At 43.2% G+C, this 15,412-nt stretch overlaps 1 protein-coding gene across 3 annotated transcripts in view; it reads left to right on the top strand.

The window, feature by feature from the left end:
- Positions 1-15,412, top strand: part of CDH11 (cadherin 11) — a 152,949-nt gene that overhangs the window by 89,070 nt on the left and 48,467 nt on the right. For all 3 annotated transcript variants that reach the window (XM_058708284.1, XM_058708286.1, XM_058708287.1), the window contains one exon: positions 14,600-15,000. In XM_058708284.1, the coding sequence (XP_058564267.1) occupies positions 14,773-15,000 (228 nt within the window). In that variant the 5' untranslated portion in view covers positions 14,600-14,772. The remainder of the gene's footprint in view (positions 1-14,599; positions 15,001-15,412) is intronic.

The following is a 15,412-nucleotide window of genomic DNA, read 5'->3' as shown; positions in this document are numbered from 1 at the left end:
TTCCAGTAAAATGTTTTTGGAAAGAGGTACTTAGTCGATCAATGTAAGGTGCCTGAGAGCAATGGCAAAACTTATTCCTGGTTGCACGTGCATCTCCTAGGGAGACCTGGGGAAACAACCAGTTGGACTTTGTCACACTGGCGCTCTATGAACGGATTCAAGTTTTATATTATTTTGCTTGTTTATGCAATTTAATAAAGAACTGAAGCTAGTGTCACCTCCTTTCCTGTTGAAAACAGGATCGAAGGCATGGCTGAATCTCCTTTGCAGTGTGGGTATTGAATTAACCAGCGGTGTGAGCAGTGGTTGGATAACAGCCACTCTTCCTGTCAGAGAATAATTCCAGGCCTCACCTTCGTGCCCTCAGATGAAATATTGATGTGCGGGACTTGCCTCTACCACCATGTAACTCTTCCTTCCCTGAGCGACGTAGTCACTCTTTTTAACAACGATTAGCTCATGAGATCTCACAGAGCCACTTCATGTTGAGCTGGCTCCTTTGTTAGAAGATATTTATTGTCTGGCTGCCCTCCTACGGTTCCCTGCACCGCTTGCCTTTTATTCATCATTAGCGCCTCCTTTGGAGGCTGAGGCAGTGAAGGATGTAGAGCAAAATTTTGTCCTAATGTGGAAAACATTATGAAGGAGAGGTTTAAAAATCATGGTTCATTCATTCAAGGACTATTTGGAAGAGTGGAGCAGGCTGAAGAACCTCTGGGGCTGGGGCGATTCCTCTAAGGAAACATCGAAGGAGCTGGTGATGGTTGACCCTTGGGTGGAATATCCACTTTCTAAAACTCCTAGTAATGCATGCGTTTCTTGAGGGCAAAGGACATGTTTCACCAAATTCATAGCATTTAACTAGTGCAGAATCCTAGTCTCCACAAATATTTAATTGGTTGCCATGTGGAATGAAATTTAGCTGAATTCTGAGCATGCCCAGGAATTAAAATTAAGACCTCCATAGGAGAATTACAGAGGAGTTCAACACAAAAGGTAGATAGGCAAGAGCTTTCGAATGGTCAAATTCCATTTTGGGCACTAATCAGTCACATGAACGAAAGTCAGTGCCCTGAAAGCAAAGTGCCCCAAGCCCTTGTTTCCTTATCTGGACAGTGAATGCCCTAACACAAAACTCCGGAGGATGCTGTGGAGAAAGAGGTAATCAAGAATGTATGTAAAGCAGGGCTCCTGGGTGGCTCAGTCAGTTAAGTGTCCAACTTTGGCTCAGGTCATGATCTCACAGTTTGTGAGTTCAGGAACCTCATCAGGCTCTGTGCTGGCAGCTCAGAGCTTGGAGCCTGCTTCGGATTCTGTGTCTCCCTCTCTCTCTGCCCCTCCCTTGCTTGTGCTCTGTCTTTCTCTTCCCCCACCCCCTCACCACCCCCCCCCACCCTGCCCCGACCCCGATCAAGCAGAGGCTGAATGGTGAATGAAGACTTTACTAGGATGGCCTCCTGGAACTTCTCCATCTGGGAAAGCCCGTGACATCTCATGTGACAAGTACCTGACAGCTTTGTCCAGACTTCCCACGAGTGATCCATTTCCATCCACTATTGAGGATAATTGAAAGACCCATGGTCTCTTCAGAGGTCCTTCTGGCCTGTATCCCTATAGAGTCTAGGGCTCTCACATATTTTCATAGCTTTTCTTGTTGGAATCAGCCATCCCTTCTCTTGCCACCACACCCCCCAGCCCCCAGCCGAGAAGCTATACACAGGGGTCAGCGTCCCCACAAGTCAGCCTTACCGGGTCCTTTTGAGTCCAGTAGCAAACAAAAAGGGTGCCAGGTACATGAAAGGAATCCATATGCAGCATCTGACAGATTTTATATCTCTATCAGAGAAGAGTGCAATCACATCTCCTTCCTGTAACGGTAACAGGTCCTTGGCATTTGTTTATCTACAACCTACAAAGACAAAAAGCCAAAACTTTAAAGAGGACCTAAAGAGATGGAAGTTGCCACTCCTTCCAGCATTTCGTCATCCCCCTTCTCACCTAGACAGTGGACATGATGCTTTTCCAAAGAGACTCTCTACCTACTCTCTCATTCCAGCCTCGAATTAACTCGGAGGCCAGGGAGGTCAGACATCATTTGTCCTTTTCTTGTCATAAGAGAAACACACTCAGGGAGGTGAAGTGAGTTGTCAGCTGTCCGTGGCCTCACAGTTCCCTGAGCTGGGGCTCCCTAACCCAGGAGATCATGGGTGCTAAAGCAGGAATTGACTCGCCCATGCATGGGCTGAGACAGTGACTCTGCTAGGTGTCAAGATCTCAGAAGTGGTTTCTATTCTTCCTTTCTTATTTTTTTTAAGGCAGCCAAACTGCTTTTCAAGGATCATCTTGCCGACTCCGGCTGTACTTCTGTTTTCTGTAGGGCAACAGACTGTCCCCACCCATTCGCAACCCCTTTCCTCTTAATTTCTTGGGGAATTCTGCTGGTCACCTTTGGAGAGCCATTGATCCTACCTAGTCTGTAACTTCACAGATAAGAAAACAGAGGTCTAGACCATTGGACATTGCACCATGAATTGGTGGCAGACCTTTGACTGCTTTCCTAGTACAGTGTTCTTGGTATAACTTCATTCAACAGACCCTTTATGGTTCGGATGAAGGTGTTTTAAAGCCTAAGGCCAACACTCATTAATAGGACTTTTTTCAATGATAAAGATGACCACTGAGCACTGGAAATGGCGCTAGGCCATTGAGGGAGTGAATTTTTAATTTTATTTAATTTAAATTAATGTAAACTTAAAAAAGCCACATGTGTCTAGGTTGCCACCATATTGGATAGGGGAGCTGTAGAACAGTGGTTCTCACCTCAAATATACTCCAGAACCACCTGGGGAGCCTCAAAAATACCGACTCCTGATTTTCATGGATTTTGATTGGTGTTGAGTAAAGCCTGGTCAAGGGGATTTTTAAGACTCTCCAGTGAATTCTAATGAGCAATCAAGTTCTAGGGGCACTGATTTAAAGGTTAAGTTCCATAAAGTACAGAGGCCAGGTCAGGTGTACCCATCACTGCTCAGGTGCAAGGAATTCAGTGACCCCAAATCTTAAAGAACCCTGTATATCTTGGGGAAGAGGAAGACATAACCGCGGCCAAAAATATCAGAAGTGCCCTTATTGTTTGAAAGGACAGTGTAGTCCAAAGGAGTGGAAATGGTCACTCCTACCTGAGGAAGTTAGAAGAGGCAGTCTCTATGGTAATGATTCTGGTAATGAATTATAAATAAGATACATTTTTTTCCCAGAAATGCATTTGTAGCAATAGATGTTTCTGCCAGGCAAGTCAAAACTCAAGTCTGTAATTCACAATAGGATTAACCTGGGATTATGGAAAATCTAATTAAGTGAACCATATTATCTGAGACCCACAAAAGACACTTAACGTTGCCTTTGAAAGTCCTGCCTGTCTGAAAGTGTTAGGCATATGCTTCAGAAAATGCTCTGCACATGTACAAGGCACTTGACTGGTTTGCTGTATCCCATTACTTTTCTTTTATGCTTAACTTTTTAAAAAATCCCATTACTTTTGATAAATGACATTAATACATCTGAAAAGAAAGAATTGGGCTTCAAAGATTGGATTATTTCAAACTACAATGAGATCATTATGAGGCTATTGTTGGTGTCTGCTTTCTAAAAATAAGGGGGGAGAAAACCTTCTGTGGTATATGTAGAGATACCAAAAAAAAAAAAAAAAAAAAGCCAGTAAAAAATGTGGCAGAGTTCATTCTACCCTTAGCGTGATAGCATGGTTTGGGAAGGCACGTTAGAAAGAGACCTCCAGAACGCCCACCCGCACTCTGGTAAGAATCAAGCTTCTGATAATTGGAAGCAGCTTAACATTCTGCATTGTGCACTTCTGTTCCGAGGCTGATTACGCTGGACCCATGCATGTGGACCACAGTGGATTGGGGTCACAGGCTGGATGTTGCAGAATTCTGAAGACTCTAGGCAGTGGTGATTTGAGGCACTCTCTCCCCTTGTTTTAGTAATTATTTCCAAAAAAACCCACATCAAGCCCTTGTCAGTTATTAAGACCACCTTGGGATAATTCCTCCTCTTACTGTTTATACTCAAAAAAACAAAACAAAAACAAAAAAACCAAAAAAAACCCCCAAACCAGTCTTTGTGGAAAGTGTTTCCCTGCAGATTCCAGCGATAATATGCACACTGTTTTCCCTCTTCCTGTTCTCCACTGACAGTCCTTGAAGAGATCTCCTGGGTCCTTATTTATGAACGTCTTTACCCTTATATAATGCAGACTGTTTGCTTCCAAGTAGTAGTTTGCATGGGAGGATGCTTTTAAGCTGGGTTTGGGGGAGGCAAGAGGGGAAGGTAGATGCTGAATAAATTATCTTCCACTCCATGCTTTCCCTTTTGGTTTTCCTCCACAGTGAGGACTTTAGGTTTTGTTCAGTTTGTTTTTGTTGTTGTTGTTTTGTTTTGTTTTTTGCACAAGTTGCCTGGTATTTCTGTATCTCCCTTTTCCTATTTTCCGCGGAAGGAAGACTAAGAGTGGAGGTCTAAGGGAGGTTTCCTCCAGCTCTGAGATTCTAGCATTGAACAGTACAGCAGAATGCCCACACTGGAAACAAATGGTAACATTGTAATACCCACCCTTGGAAGAACTGGGAAACCTCACTACTCGGAAACTTCCCATGTAAACATCAGTCCCTAGGCTTCATAAGTTTAACACATTTAAAACCGAATGTATGCTCTTTTTCCCCAAACTGGCCCCTCCCCTAGTGAGGACAGGAGCAGCACCTCCACTATAGCCTCAGCCTCTGGCCTTCTCAGTTTGCCCAATTCCTAAGGCCCTCCACATGAGCATGTTTCTAGAAAGGTACCCTTTCCTCTAACCAGGCTGATATTTCCAATCTGGAGCCTTGTTACTTCTCACCTGAACCACTGCAATAAATCCAGGAAGTCTCTGTTGACCACATGTCCTTCTCTCTCCAGATATACTAGAATCCTCTACTGTGCTGTCCTAGGGGGTGGCCACTAGCCACATAAGGCTGTTGAGTTCTTGAAAATGTGGCTACCCCAAATAGAGACGTGCCATAAATTTAAAATACATACTGGGTTTTAAAGACTTAGGACCAAAAAAACAAACAAATAAACAAACAAAAAAAACCCACAAAAAAAAACAGGGGTGGTGTGTACAAAATATCTCAATAAATCATCTATTTCTTATGTATTGAAATGATACCATTTGGGGAATACTGGATTAAATAAAATACAGTGTTAAAATTAATGAACCCATTTTTTTTTTTTAACTTTTAAAATGTAGCGTCTAGGGACACCTGGGTGACTCAGTTGGTTAAGTTTCCAACTCTTGATTTCGGCTCAGGTCATGTTCTTCAAGCCCCAGGCTGGACTGTGTCCTGACAGTGTGGAGCCTGCTTGGTATTCTTTCTCTCCCTCTCTTTCTGCCCCTCTCCTGCTCGTACTGCCTTTCTCTCAATCTCTCAAAAGAGATAAACATTTAAAAAGTAGCATATAGAACATTTAAAATTATACATGTGATTCATATTATATTTCTATTGGACAACACTGGTCTTCTTTATCTCATTTCTCTCACTTATTTGTATCATTACATTTAACAATTCCTGTTATAAGTATTATTTTGTTTATCTCCCCTTAATGGACAGCCTCTTAGAGACTTCTGTAGGACTTGCACCTTCTTGCATGTTGTATGTATATTGTATGTCACATCACTGTATCCATGTCGTAAATTACATATTTAGGAGTTCTTGAAGGAACAAAACTCCTAATTTATCCTCTTTTTTTTTTTAATGTTTATTTATTTTTGAGACAGAGAGAGACAGAGCATGAATGGGGGAGGGTCAGAGAGAGAGGGAGACACAGAATCCGAAGCAGGCTCCAGGCTCTGAGCTGTCAGCACAGAGCCTGACACGGGGCTCGAACTCACGGAGTGTGAAATCATGACCTGAGACAAAGTCAGACGCTCAACCAACTGAGCCACCCAGGTGCCCCCTAATTTATCCTCTTGATCACCTGCAGTGGGCCAGGCTACGTCAAGTTCATACAAGATTCGCTCCTTTCATTTTAACTCTCCCACTGAGATCCATTGTCGTGTTTTCACATTTTCAAAATGGCGGCGTGGTGACTCATGGAGGCTGGATCATACACCAGTGAACAAGCAGTAACTCTTGACCTCTAGCCCTCTAACCCCATCTGACTCCTGAACCCCTGCCCTTAACAACTGTGTCAGAACTCCCGGTTCTCATTGTCAGTTTCTTCCATATACCTCTGACAGCTTGGATTCCATCAATCTCTGGATCAGAGTTTTTAATGGATTCCCATTGCCCATCAGGAGAAGTTTTGATTCCTAATGCTGGAACTCAGAGCCAGTCACATTAACAGGGGTCTGCACTGCCGAGTCCCAGAGGATGCCACTGCTTTTATCTGATGTAAGTGCAGCCTCCTGCGGATGTGCATGGAGCAGTCCTGCCAGCTAGGAGCCAGACTTTCTAAAAGAGGTGAAACCTCCATCCAGGGAAGGTTGCTGTGTCTCAGCACAGCACAGACTCACAGGTCCCAGTAGGCATGGAAGACCTTTATAGGCTATTGCCAGCCTCCTATTTTATGGAAAAGAGAAACTTAGTCTCAGATGAAGAAGAATTTTTTTTGGTAAGGTTACACAATTTTTCAGCGGCAGAACCTTTGCCAGAACACAATTGTCTTGACTTTTGTTGTAAAGGTCTCCCTCTGGCCCCACTGTTTCTTGGATATTCAGAAATGAAGAAGGCATTTCTAGGTAGGAACAGATTATCTCCACAGCTATAGTACTTCACCCTTTATCAGAAGAACCACCTAACTTTTTATTAAGGACAGCAGCAGTCCTTAATTGCTAGATTTTCAGAGAACGGGGCCATGCTTGTGTCATTTACATGGTGTGGGGACCAGAGACCATGTTTGTTTCTATTTGGTTACTAACTGGCTTTCTCATAACTTTGATTTCACCAAAACTTTGGCCACAGACAAAGGCTAGTCCATCTGCCCCGCCGCCCTTGCCCCCAGCCGCCCATCACCTTCCTGTTTTATTCTCTTACTAACTGAAACGTGGTTCCTGTTTTCTTTCATTCAAGTTCCCAAGTGAATCTGATTCACCCAGCTTGTCCTTTTGAGCCAGATTACACAGGTTAAAACAATCAGTGGTCAATTTAAGACCACTCACTGGTCGGTTATCACCAAACTAGAAGCATTTCAATCAGCCATGACTCAAGATGGGCATGGAGACTTCAGATGTTAGAGGCTGTAGAGATAGGTGTTTACTTGGAAGAAGCTAGAATGGATAAGCAGTAGAACATTGGAATGATATGGAGTGGACAATAATGATGGAATGATCATCAGCAGACATGTGCTTCCCAATTCCTTGGTGCTTGTGAACACAAGTCCTGTTTGTACTGATCCCATTACACCATTATCCATCTCCTTAGACGACTGTCTCACTGTTGTTCGGGTACTGTCTACAGATCAGAGACACACAAGCAGTCTATGGATCCCTCATGTCCAACCCAGGCCTGGCACTGTGACACGTTACTGCTGAATGAAGGAACTGACAAATAAGAAAGCTTTATAGATATTTACTGCTCTGAGACAAAAGGGAAATTTACATACAGGCCTTTGATACCACAAATGAAGTTACATTATGTTGAGCATCTGTTTATCATTGCCATTTTTGCCCTAATTTTCCCTCAGGTATTTTAGCTCATGCAAAAAAAAAAAAAAAAAAAAAAAAAAAAAATTAAAATAAGATCTTTCTCTTTCCACACATTCATATACAGTGTTTATTCACAGTCTGAGATGTCACAGCTGACATGACTTCCTGTATGTGTTGATATATTTTATTCATCTTAATGATTAACATTTTAAAATATCACAGTGAGAAAAAGACTGTCTTAAGGATTGAGTAGAACACAAATAATAAGTCCTTCATTGCACACAGTGTATTTAATCATCTTATTAATGGAAGTTTACTTAATTATTTGAAGAGATAAAAGTAAATAATCACAGAATGATTCTACGTGTTTGGGGTCTGGGAACTTAAGCTGGATTCCGATGATTCTTTGTGGCCATGAAAGCCTGAAAATACAAAGGCTGATTGTACATACTTTAAAAATAAATGAAATTCATATGTAACAGATTATTTTCAATATCAAATACAATTTTGGAGCTAAGATGATCCTTGAAGATGCATCAGGCAGTCTCGTTATACTAAGATGAGGAACAGGGACTCCCAGAGTTTGGGAGTCAGGTAAAGTCAAAGCATGGGTTTTGCTCTCACGTAAACTTGAATTTCAATTGCGGCCTTGCTAGTGATTGAGGGTTTACTCAACCCCTCTGAGCCTGACTTTCCTTATGGGTAAAATTTGGGTGATACTTACATACAAGTTGTGGTAAATATACAATTAAATGGTCTGTACCAAGCCCTGAGCATCTTGCCCAGCACTAGAAAAATCAAGCACCTGGTCAAGGATAATCCCTACTATCATTATCTAATTTTATGGGGCCCGTAAGTGATGCAACCAGGATTTGGACCCAGGTCTGCCCAACACCAGGCAGTAAGCGATCTTTACACTTTCAAAGCTGACACTCATGTGGTTCTCTATTTCTCTAGAAGCGGAGGATCAGAATTAAACATTGCAGCAGTTTTAAAATTTCCACTCGCCCCAGAGAACGTTAGGTCATGGATAAGGGGCCCTATTTGCTGCATACTTTGACATGTGAATTTGGTATTAAAGCATGGAGCAAATGACCCTTTCGCAGTCTTTGCTGTGTGTTTTGCACCTAAGCAGAAGTGATTATTATCTTAAGCTTATGCTTGCCTCCAAGTGTAGAAATCAGGGAAGAAGAAATATGATTCGATAGTTCTTACGATATTTCCTCTCGCCATTCTCTGTGAGTTACACAGACATGGCATAATTCCTGTGCTGTGATTTGAAACTAGAGACCAGCTCAGTGCTGAGTGATGAGATCTGAACGGGGAATAAAATATGCTTGAATTAATTTGCATAATAGAACCCGATTGGTTACAAAGCTGTGTTTGTTGAAGTGGAGAGCAGAGCCCCGGAGCTCCCCCGCAAGGGGACACTGCACATGCAGAATGGAGTTTTGAGCTCTGGTGAGGGCCTCGATAATATTCTTAATGTAATGATAACCTGTCTTTAACTGTAAATTAGCTCCCTGGAAATGAAAAGAACAGGTCAGCCTGTCTGATCCTTCCAGCTCTGTGGGGAAGAGAAAGCTGAAAAACCAAAGCTGCTTGCTTTCTGCTAAGCGCTTCCGTCTTTCTTTCTCTACCCGATAACAATTTCCAGCAGGAGTCCAAATATACTTAAACACCCGTATATGTCATTTTCTTTTACGGAGACAAAAGCAGGCACAGCAAGAGGGTTTTATGCTCAAGGCGCAATAGCTTATGACGGGCTATCTGCTCTCAAGATAGAGGGGCGAGACTTCCACTTAGAGCTGGTGGTTTTGCAAATCCATTTTCCTGTCATGTTATTACTCCTGTGACTTTCAACAACATTTATTTTTCCTTCTGAGCAATATGCTCCCACCATAAAGTAAAGTCCTCCTATATGTTTTAGTGGAACCCCAATGCTTAGACATCCTGGCATACTGCTAAAAAGTGCTTTAATGGAAGGATTGTTTGAGAATCGCCTTGGGGGTCTTTATTAAAACCAATTAGAACACTGATATATTTCCCTGATTATTACCAATGTCAAGACCTTCTTAGGAGGGCAGCCTCCTATTAATTTTCATGTGTGATTCCTGAAAACTCTCTACCATTGAATATATCAATCAGATTTCTAGATTTTAGAAGTATTTCTTTAAAGATGAAAAATGAATCTCCTTGAACACACTTTTTAAACGTATATACTTAGAAATTCTGACACAGAGCATTTAAAAATAAAAAGCAACGATTAAGTTTTGTGTAATGTGTTAAGGACCTGGTTGTACTGTGTTGTTGATGGACTGATGTAATTACTTCCTGTTCGTCTTCACTTTGGTCACTGCTATAAAATGCTTTATCTTCCTCTTCTGGGTTTGGTTTTAGTATTTTAGTCACCCCCAGTGCCACCAAAACTTAAACTGTTCTCGTTGTAAGACTATTATGTGTGTATCAGGATGCATGTGTATGTATGACCTGCATGTGTATGTATGTCCTTCTCCGAAGGACAGTATGGAGCACAGGATTATAGGGGACAAGGATGCAGACCTTGGAGCCAAATACCTAGGGTTCGTGTCCCAGTCCCTCTACTTACTGGTTCTGTAACCATGGGCAAGTTGCTAAATCTTGCTATGCCTCAGACTGCTTACCTATAAAATGGGACTTGGCAATAGTACTATTTTGTAGGGTTATTGTGAAAATTTCATGACTCAACTCGTGGAAAGCACTTAGAAGAGTGTTAGCCAGAAAATAATCCGGTACAAATATTAACTTTTATTGCTATTTTCATCAGAGTCATATTATTAGTATATACCACATTCTAATGTTGGTTTACTTCAGGTGCCCGCTAGCTTACAGTATCTGTATCACAGGAGCCACATCAGTTCTTTATGAATTCAGACACAAACAAATGGCAGGAGTTAGTATTGTTCACTGGTTACGAACACAGACGCCAGAGCCAGATGGCATGTGTTCAAATCCCAGCTCTGCTCTTTCCCAGAAGTGTAGCCTCGCACAAATTGCTTCATTTATCCAGGCCCCAGCTTCCTCATCCTTTATAATAAGAATATTCATAGTACCTATTCAGAAGTTTGTTGTAGAAATAAATGGCTGAATTACTATTTGTAAAGTTTTTAGAACAATAGCTAGAAAAAGCTTTCACTGAGTGAATTTTCATTCTGAAAATGAATATGTATTTTTTAAATTATGTCTTAAAATTCATCTTATACATGCCTGAGGCTAATAATTAAAATAACTTTTACATATTACATTTACTTATTGAAGAAGCACTTTGAAATAATGGGTTTAATGAGTTACTTTTACTTATTTTAATTAAAAAATATTTATTTATTTTAGAGAGAGAGGACACACATCCACAAGCGGGGGAGGGGCAGAGAGAGAGAGGGAGACAGAGGATCCCATGTGGGCTCTGCGCTGACAGTAGAGAGCCCAATGCGGGGCTCAGACCCACGAAACATGAGATCCTGACCTGAGCTAAAGTCAGCCACATAACTGACTGAGCCACCCAGGTGCCCCTCAATTAGTTACTTTCATGTCTTTTATTATTTTCTTTAATGTTTAGTTATTTTTGAGAGACAGAGAGAGACAGAGCACGAGTGGGGAAGGGGCAGAGAGGGAGGGAGACACAGAATCCAAAGCAGGCTCCAGCCTCTGAGCTATTGCCACAGAGCCCAACGTGGGGCTGCAAGATCATGACCTGAGCCGAAGTCGACTGAGCCACCCAGGTGCCTGTCAATGAGTTACTTTTAAAAGCAAGCTGTTTTTGCTATTCTTTCCAAGAAAAGAAAATCGATAATTTCATCTTTTCAATAGTGGGTTTGTTGTTTATTGGTCATGTGGAAACTCTTAAATTCATTAGCTAGAATTTTTTTTATCAAGGGAAAAAACTTGTCATCTAGTTTTAACACTTCTGGTGTCAGAAATAATTGTGCTTTACAGCAAAATGGCAGCCAGAAGAAAGAGGTGCGGAAATATGAACTTTAATTAAACCCTTTCTTTCAAATATACTTCACAGTTTGTATGCAAGAATAATTTATCACCATGTGAATGAACACTTAATACTTGGCATGGTGTAAAATGGGCAGGGATCTTGTTGCACCATATGGTCTTTTCTGTTGCTTCTTCTTAAGATTCTACGGTGGCAGTATTAAGTTTACTTGAAGTATGTGGCTCAAATCATACATTCAGCTTTTATTAATGGTTTGTTTTTGAAAGTGCAGGCACTGGACCTATAATCATGTATAAAGTATAATGCCAACCATGAAGATGCATCCAGTTTAGTAAGGACATGGTGTATGAATCAGAAGAAATCCCCAACAATCTCTCACTGGAGCTCCAACCATGAATATGAAACTGGAAGCCATTTGTAGAAAATGTCACCCAACAGCTTCATTTTAGACAGAATGTACCAATGCGGGAATGATGAGGTCCCATGACAAGCTACTGGCAGATCCTTGACGATATATCTGGCTTCCTGACTTAAGCCCGAGGATCTTTGTATTGCTTCACATTGACTCATTTTGTGATCTAACTGCTCCTGGGTCCCTATCTGTGCTTTTTCCACACAGTCGGTTTGGATTGCAAGAAACAGCATTTGATATATTATTAATATGCCCAAGTCTGAGGATGAAGCTGTTAAATGACGACACTGCCTTTTCAGTCTTTCTCTCTCTTCCACACAGCCTTTTGCATACCCAGAAATGTCTGTCTACAACAAATATTGGACTCCATATTCCTTGAAAAGAGACTAACAGAATACATCATACCGTGTACTGGGGGCAGTGACGGACTTCTGAAAACCTAGATATGTTTTCCCATATTACAAAGGAGGCAGAGAAGCTTGGGTTGGTAAAGTCAAAGACCATCATAAGGGACAATGTTCTGCTCCAACAAATTAGAATTCCACCAATTCCTTTGTTTTCTAGACTACTAAGACCAGACGGATACCCATGTAACTCTTATTCCTCAATTCGTCTCTTAGAGAAAGCACCTCACCATCCTTTTCTGGGCATCTCAATCTGTAAGGCAAGAACACCTCCTTATACTGAGTAAAACCTGTGGGCACTCTAGGAGGAGAGGAAGAGACCCGGTGTGTGCCCTGCTCTGTATGCAGCCCCGTATGTGTGCAGCAATTCTTGTCATCCACATTGTCGAGACGAGACCACTCCAGAGCCCCAGAGTGCCTGAATGAAATGCCCAAGGCCTTCTGTATTATAAGATATAGAAGTGGTATCCCAATCCAGGTCTATCTGATCTTCAAATCTAGGTACATTCCACTATGCCAAGATTCAGGATGCTTCCTTTCTGTTCTCTTCCCCTCCCCCCTCCCCACTACTACCACTACATTCATACTGGATAGCTAAGAATTAAATGATTTTTTTTTCGACACTGCTCAACAAGCTCACCAGTGTCATTTAGACCCACCAGTGCTGAAATGAAGTGTCATCCTCAGTATCAGTGTGTTACCCTCCATGTCCAACAATCTTTAGTGATTCACCTCCTTCAGTGGCGGGTGTGGTAATGGGGATTGATTGCCTGGTTCTGGGAGCTAGGGTTTCAGCTGGAGTGCGGGTGGTGCACCAAGGGAAGAGGTTGATTGTCCAGAAGAAAGTGCAGGGCGCTAGGGAGGGGAACAAGCAAGGGGAGTTGCATAGGGAATAATTAAGTTTCCAGCACCAGCAAGACTAAGTCTACTGAAGAAGTCCAGGAACCCGAGGCAGGAATTAAGGACCAGAGTAACTATAGGTCAGAAACCCACAAGAGGAATGGAAGGCTCATCTTTTTACTCATGAGTAGCTGAGCCATTGCTGAGTGCCAGGAACAAGACCTTTGGATCAGTCAGTGGGGTATGCTCTTGTATTTTGCATCTCCTGGCTGGAAAAAGCTTGTAAAGTATCCTTTTTAAGACTGCCACGTTAAGGATCTTTAGCTTCTTGGGTAGACCTTTGATCAAACAAAAGCAAATCTTGTTCATTAAATTGACTCTGTAGCATTCACCGATCCACCAATGAGAACTTGATTGATTATTTAATTGGCAAGTGTTTCAGTGACCATCAGTGGTTTCTCGGCATCTGCCCCAACCTCCTTTCTCTGGCAGGTTCCATTGCTGCCTTTCTCCTTCCTTACACCACACAGTCATGCTGACCAGCGTTGGGACATGCTGTGCTTATGAAGAGCTCTGGGCTTTGGGTCACACTGTTTCTCCTGCATGGCCAACCCATCCACTCCGTTCTGATCACAGTAACTCACTTGAGGGTGGAGCACAGCCAGCCTGCACTCCAGGAGTCTCCCACAACTGCCTCTACTCTCTGCTGTCGCCACCCTCAATCCCCATGGATTAGATGTTCCTCTCCTGGACTCCCATAATGCCCCAAGTTTCCCAATTATGAAAACATACCCTAGCATAACCGTGATCAATAATAATAATAAATAAATACAGAATGCTTGCTTTGTACCAGACATTGTGCTAAGGGATTTAGAGGCACTAGTCATTTAATCCCTGTGTCAACCTTGCAGCGAGTATGATTAGCATCCCCATTTCATAAATGAGCAAGCAGAGCTCAAAGAGCTGGGGTTTACCCCAAACCTGGAGCTGGTTTGTAGGTGGTAAAACTGCCACCGAGACCCTGGCAGCTGGATTCCACAGCACACATGTTCGTCCTCATAAAGACCTTGAGGGATTTCCTTGTGTGTTTATCCCACCCGCCATGGGACAAGCTGCAAGAGAGAGCAGGGACTGTTTCTTACTCAGCCTGCCCCCTCACTACCCAGAAGGAAGCGCTCCTGTGGTCCAGCATTTATGGGATGGGATTGAAATGAATTGGGGATGGAGCCCGCAGCTAATCTGACCTTTCTCTCTGCCCGCAGAAGCCGACTGGGGAAGTGGGCAGCCCTGACCGTGATGTGCTCAGCCAGCAGAGACATTCCATTCCGAGAGAGGTCTGCCTGACACGTCTGGGAGGCCACCATCAGCCAGGCCGCCACAGGGTTGGTGAAAGGGGTGACAGCCGCATTCTCCTGTGCCTACCACATAACCAAAAATGAAGGAGCACTACTGTTTACAAGCCGCCCTGGTGTGCCTGGGTGTGCTGTGCCACAGCCAGGCCTTCACCACCGAGCGACGGAGCCACTTGCGACCCTCGTTCCACGGGCACCACGAGAAGGGCAAGGAGGGGCAGGTGCTGCAGCGCTCCAAGAGAGGCTGGGTCTGGAACCAGTTCTTCGTGATCGAGGAGTACACCGGGCCTGACCCCGTGCTCGTGGGCAGGGTAAGGCTGCTGCTAGGCAGCATTTGTCTCTCTCGCCACCGTTCCAATAGTAGGGTATGGCCAAAAAAGAAAATTTCTAGGTGGGAAAACACTAATGGCGCTTCAGTAAAAACCATAAAATCAATGTTTAAACAGCCTTTCAGGGGCACCTGGGCGGCTCAGTCGGTTAAGCATCTGACTTCAGCTCAGGTCATGACCTCATGGTTCACGAGTTTGAGCCCCACATCGGGCTATGTGCTGACAGCTCAGAGCCTGAAGCCTGCCTCTTGGGGCGCCTGGGTGGCTCGGTCGGTCAGACATCCGACTTCAGCTCAGGTCATGATCTCACTGTTCCTGGATTCAAGCCCCACATCGGGCTCTGTGCTGACAGCTCAGAGCCTGGAGCCTTCTTTGGATTCTGTGTCTTCCTCTC

This window comes from Neofelis nebulosa, chromosome 17, assembly GCF_028018385.1.
Source record: "Neofelis nebulosa isolate mNeoNeb1 chromosome 17, mNeoNeb1.pri, whole genome shotgun sequence".
Taxonomy (NCBI): Eukaryota; Metazoa; Chordata; class Mammalia; order Carnivora; family Felidae; genus Neofelis; species Neofelis nebulosa.
The sequence above is the reverse complement of the archived record's forward strand: the minus strand, read 5'-3'. Positions and strand labels throughout refer to the sequence as shown.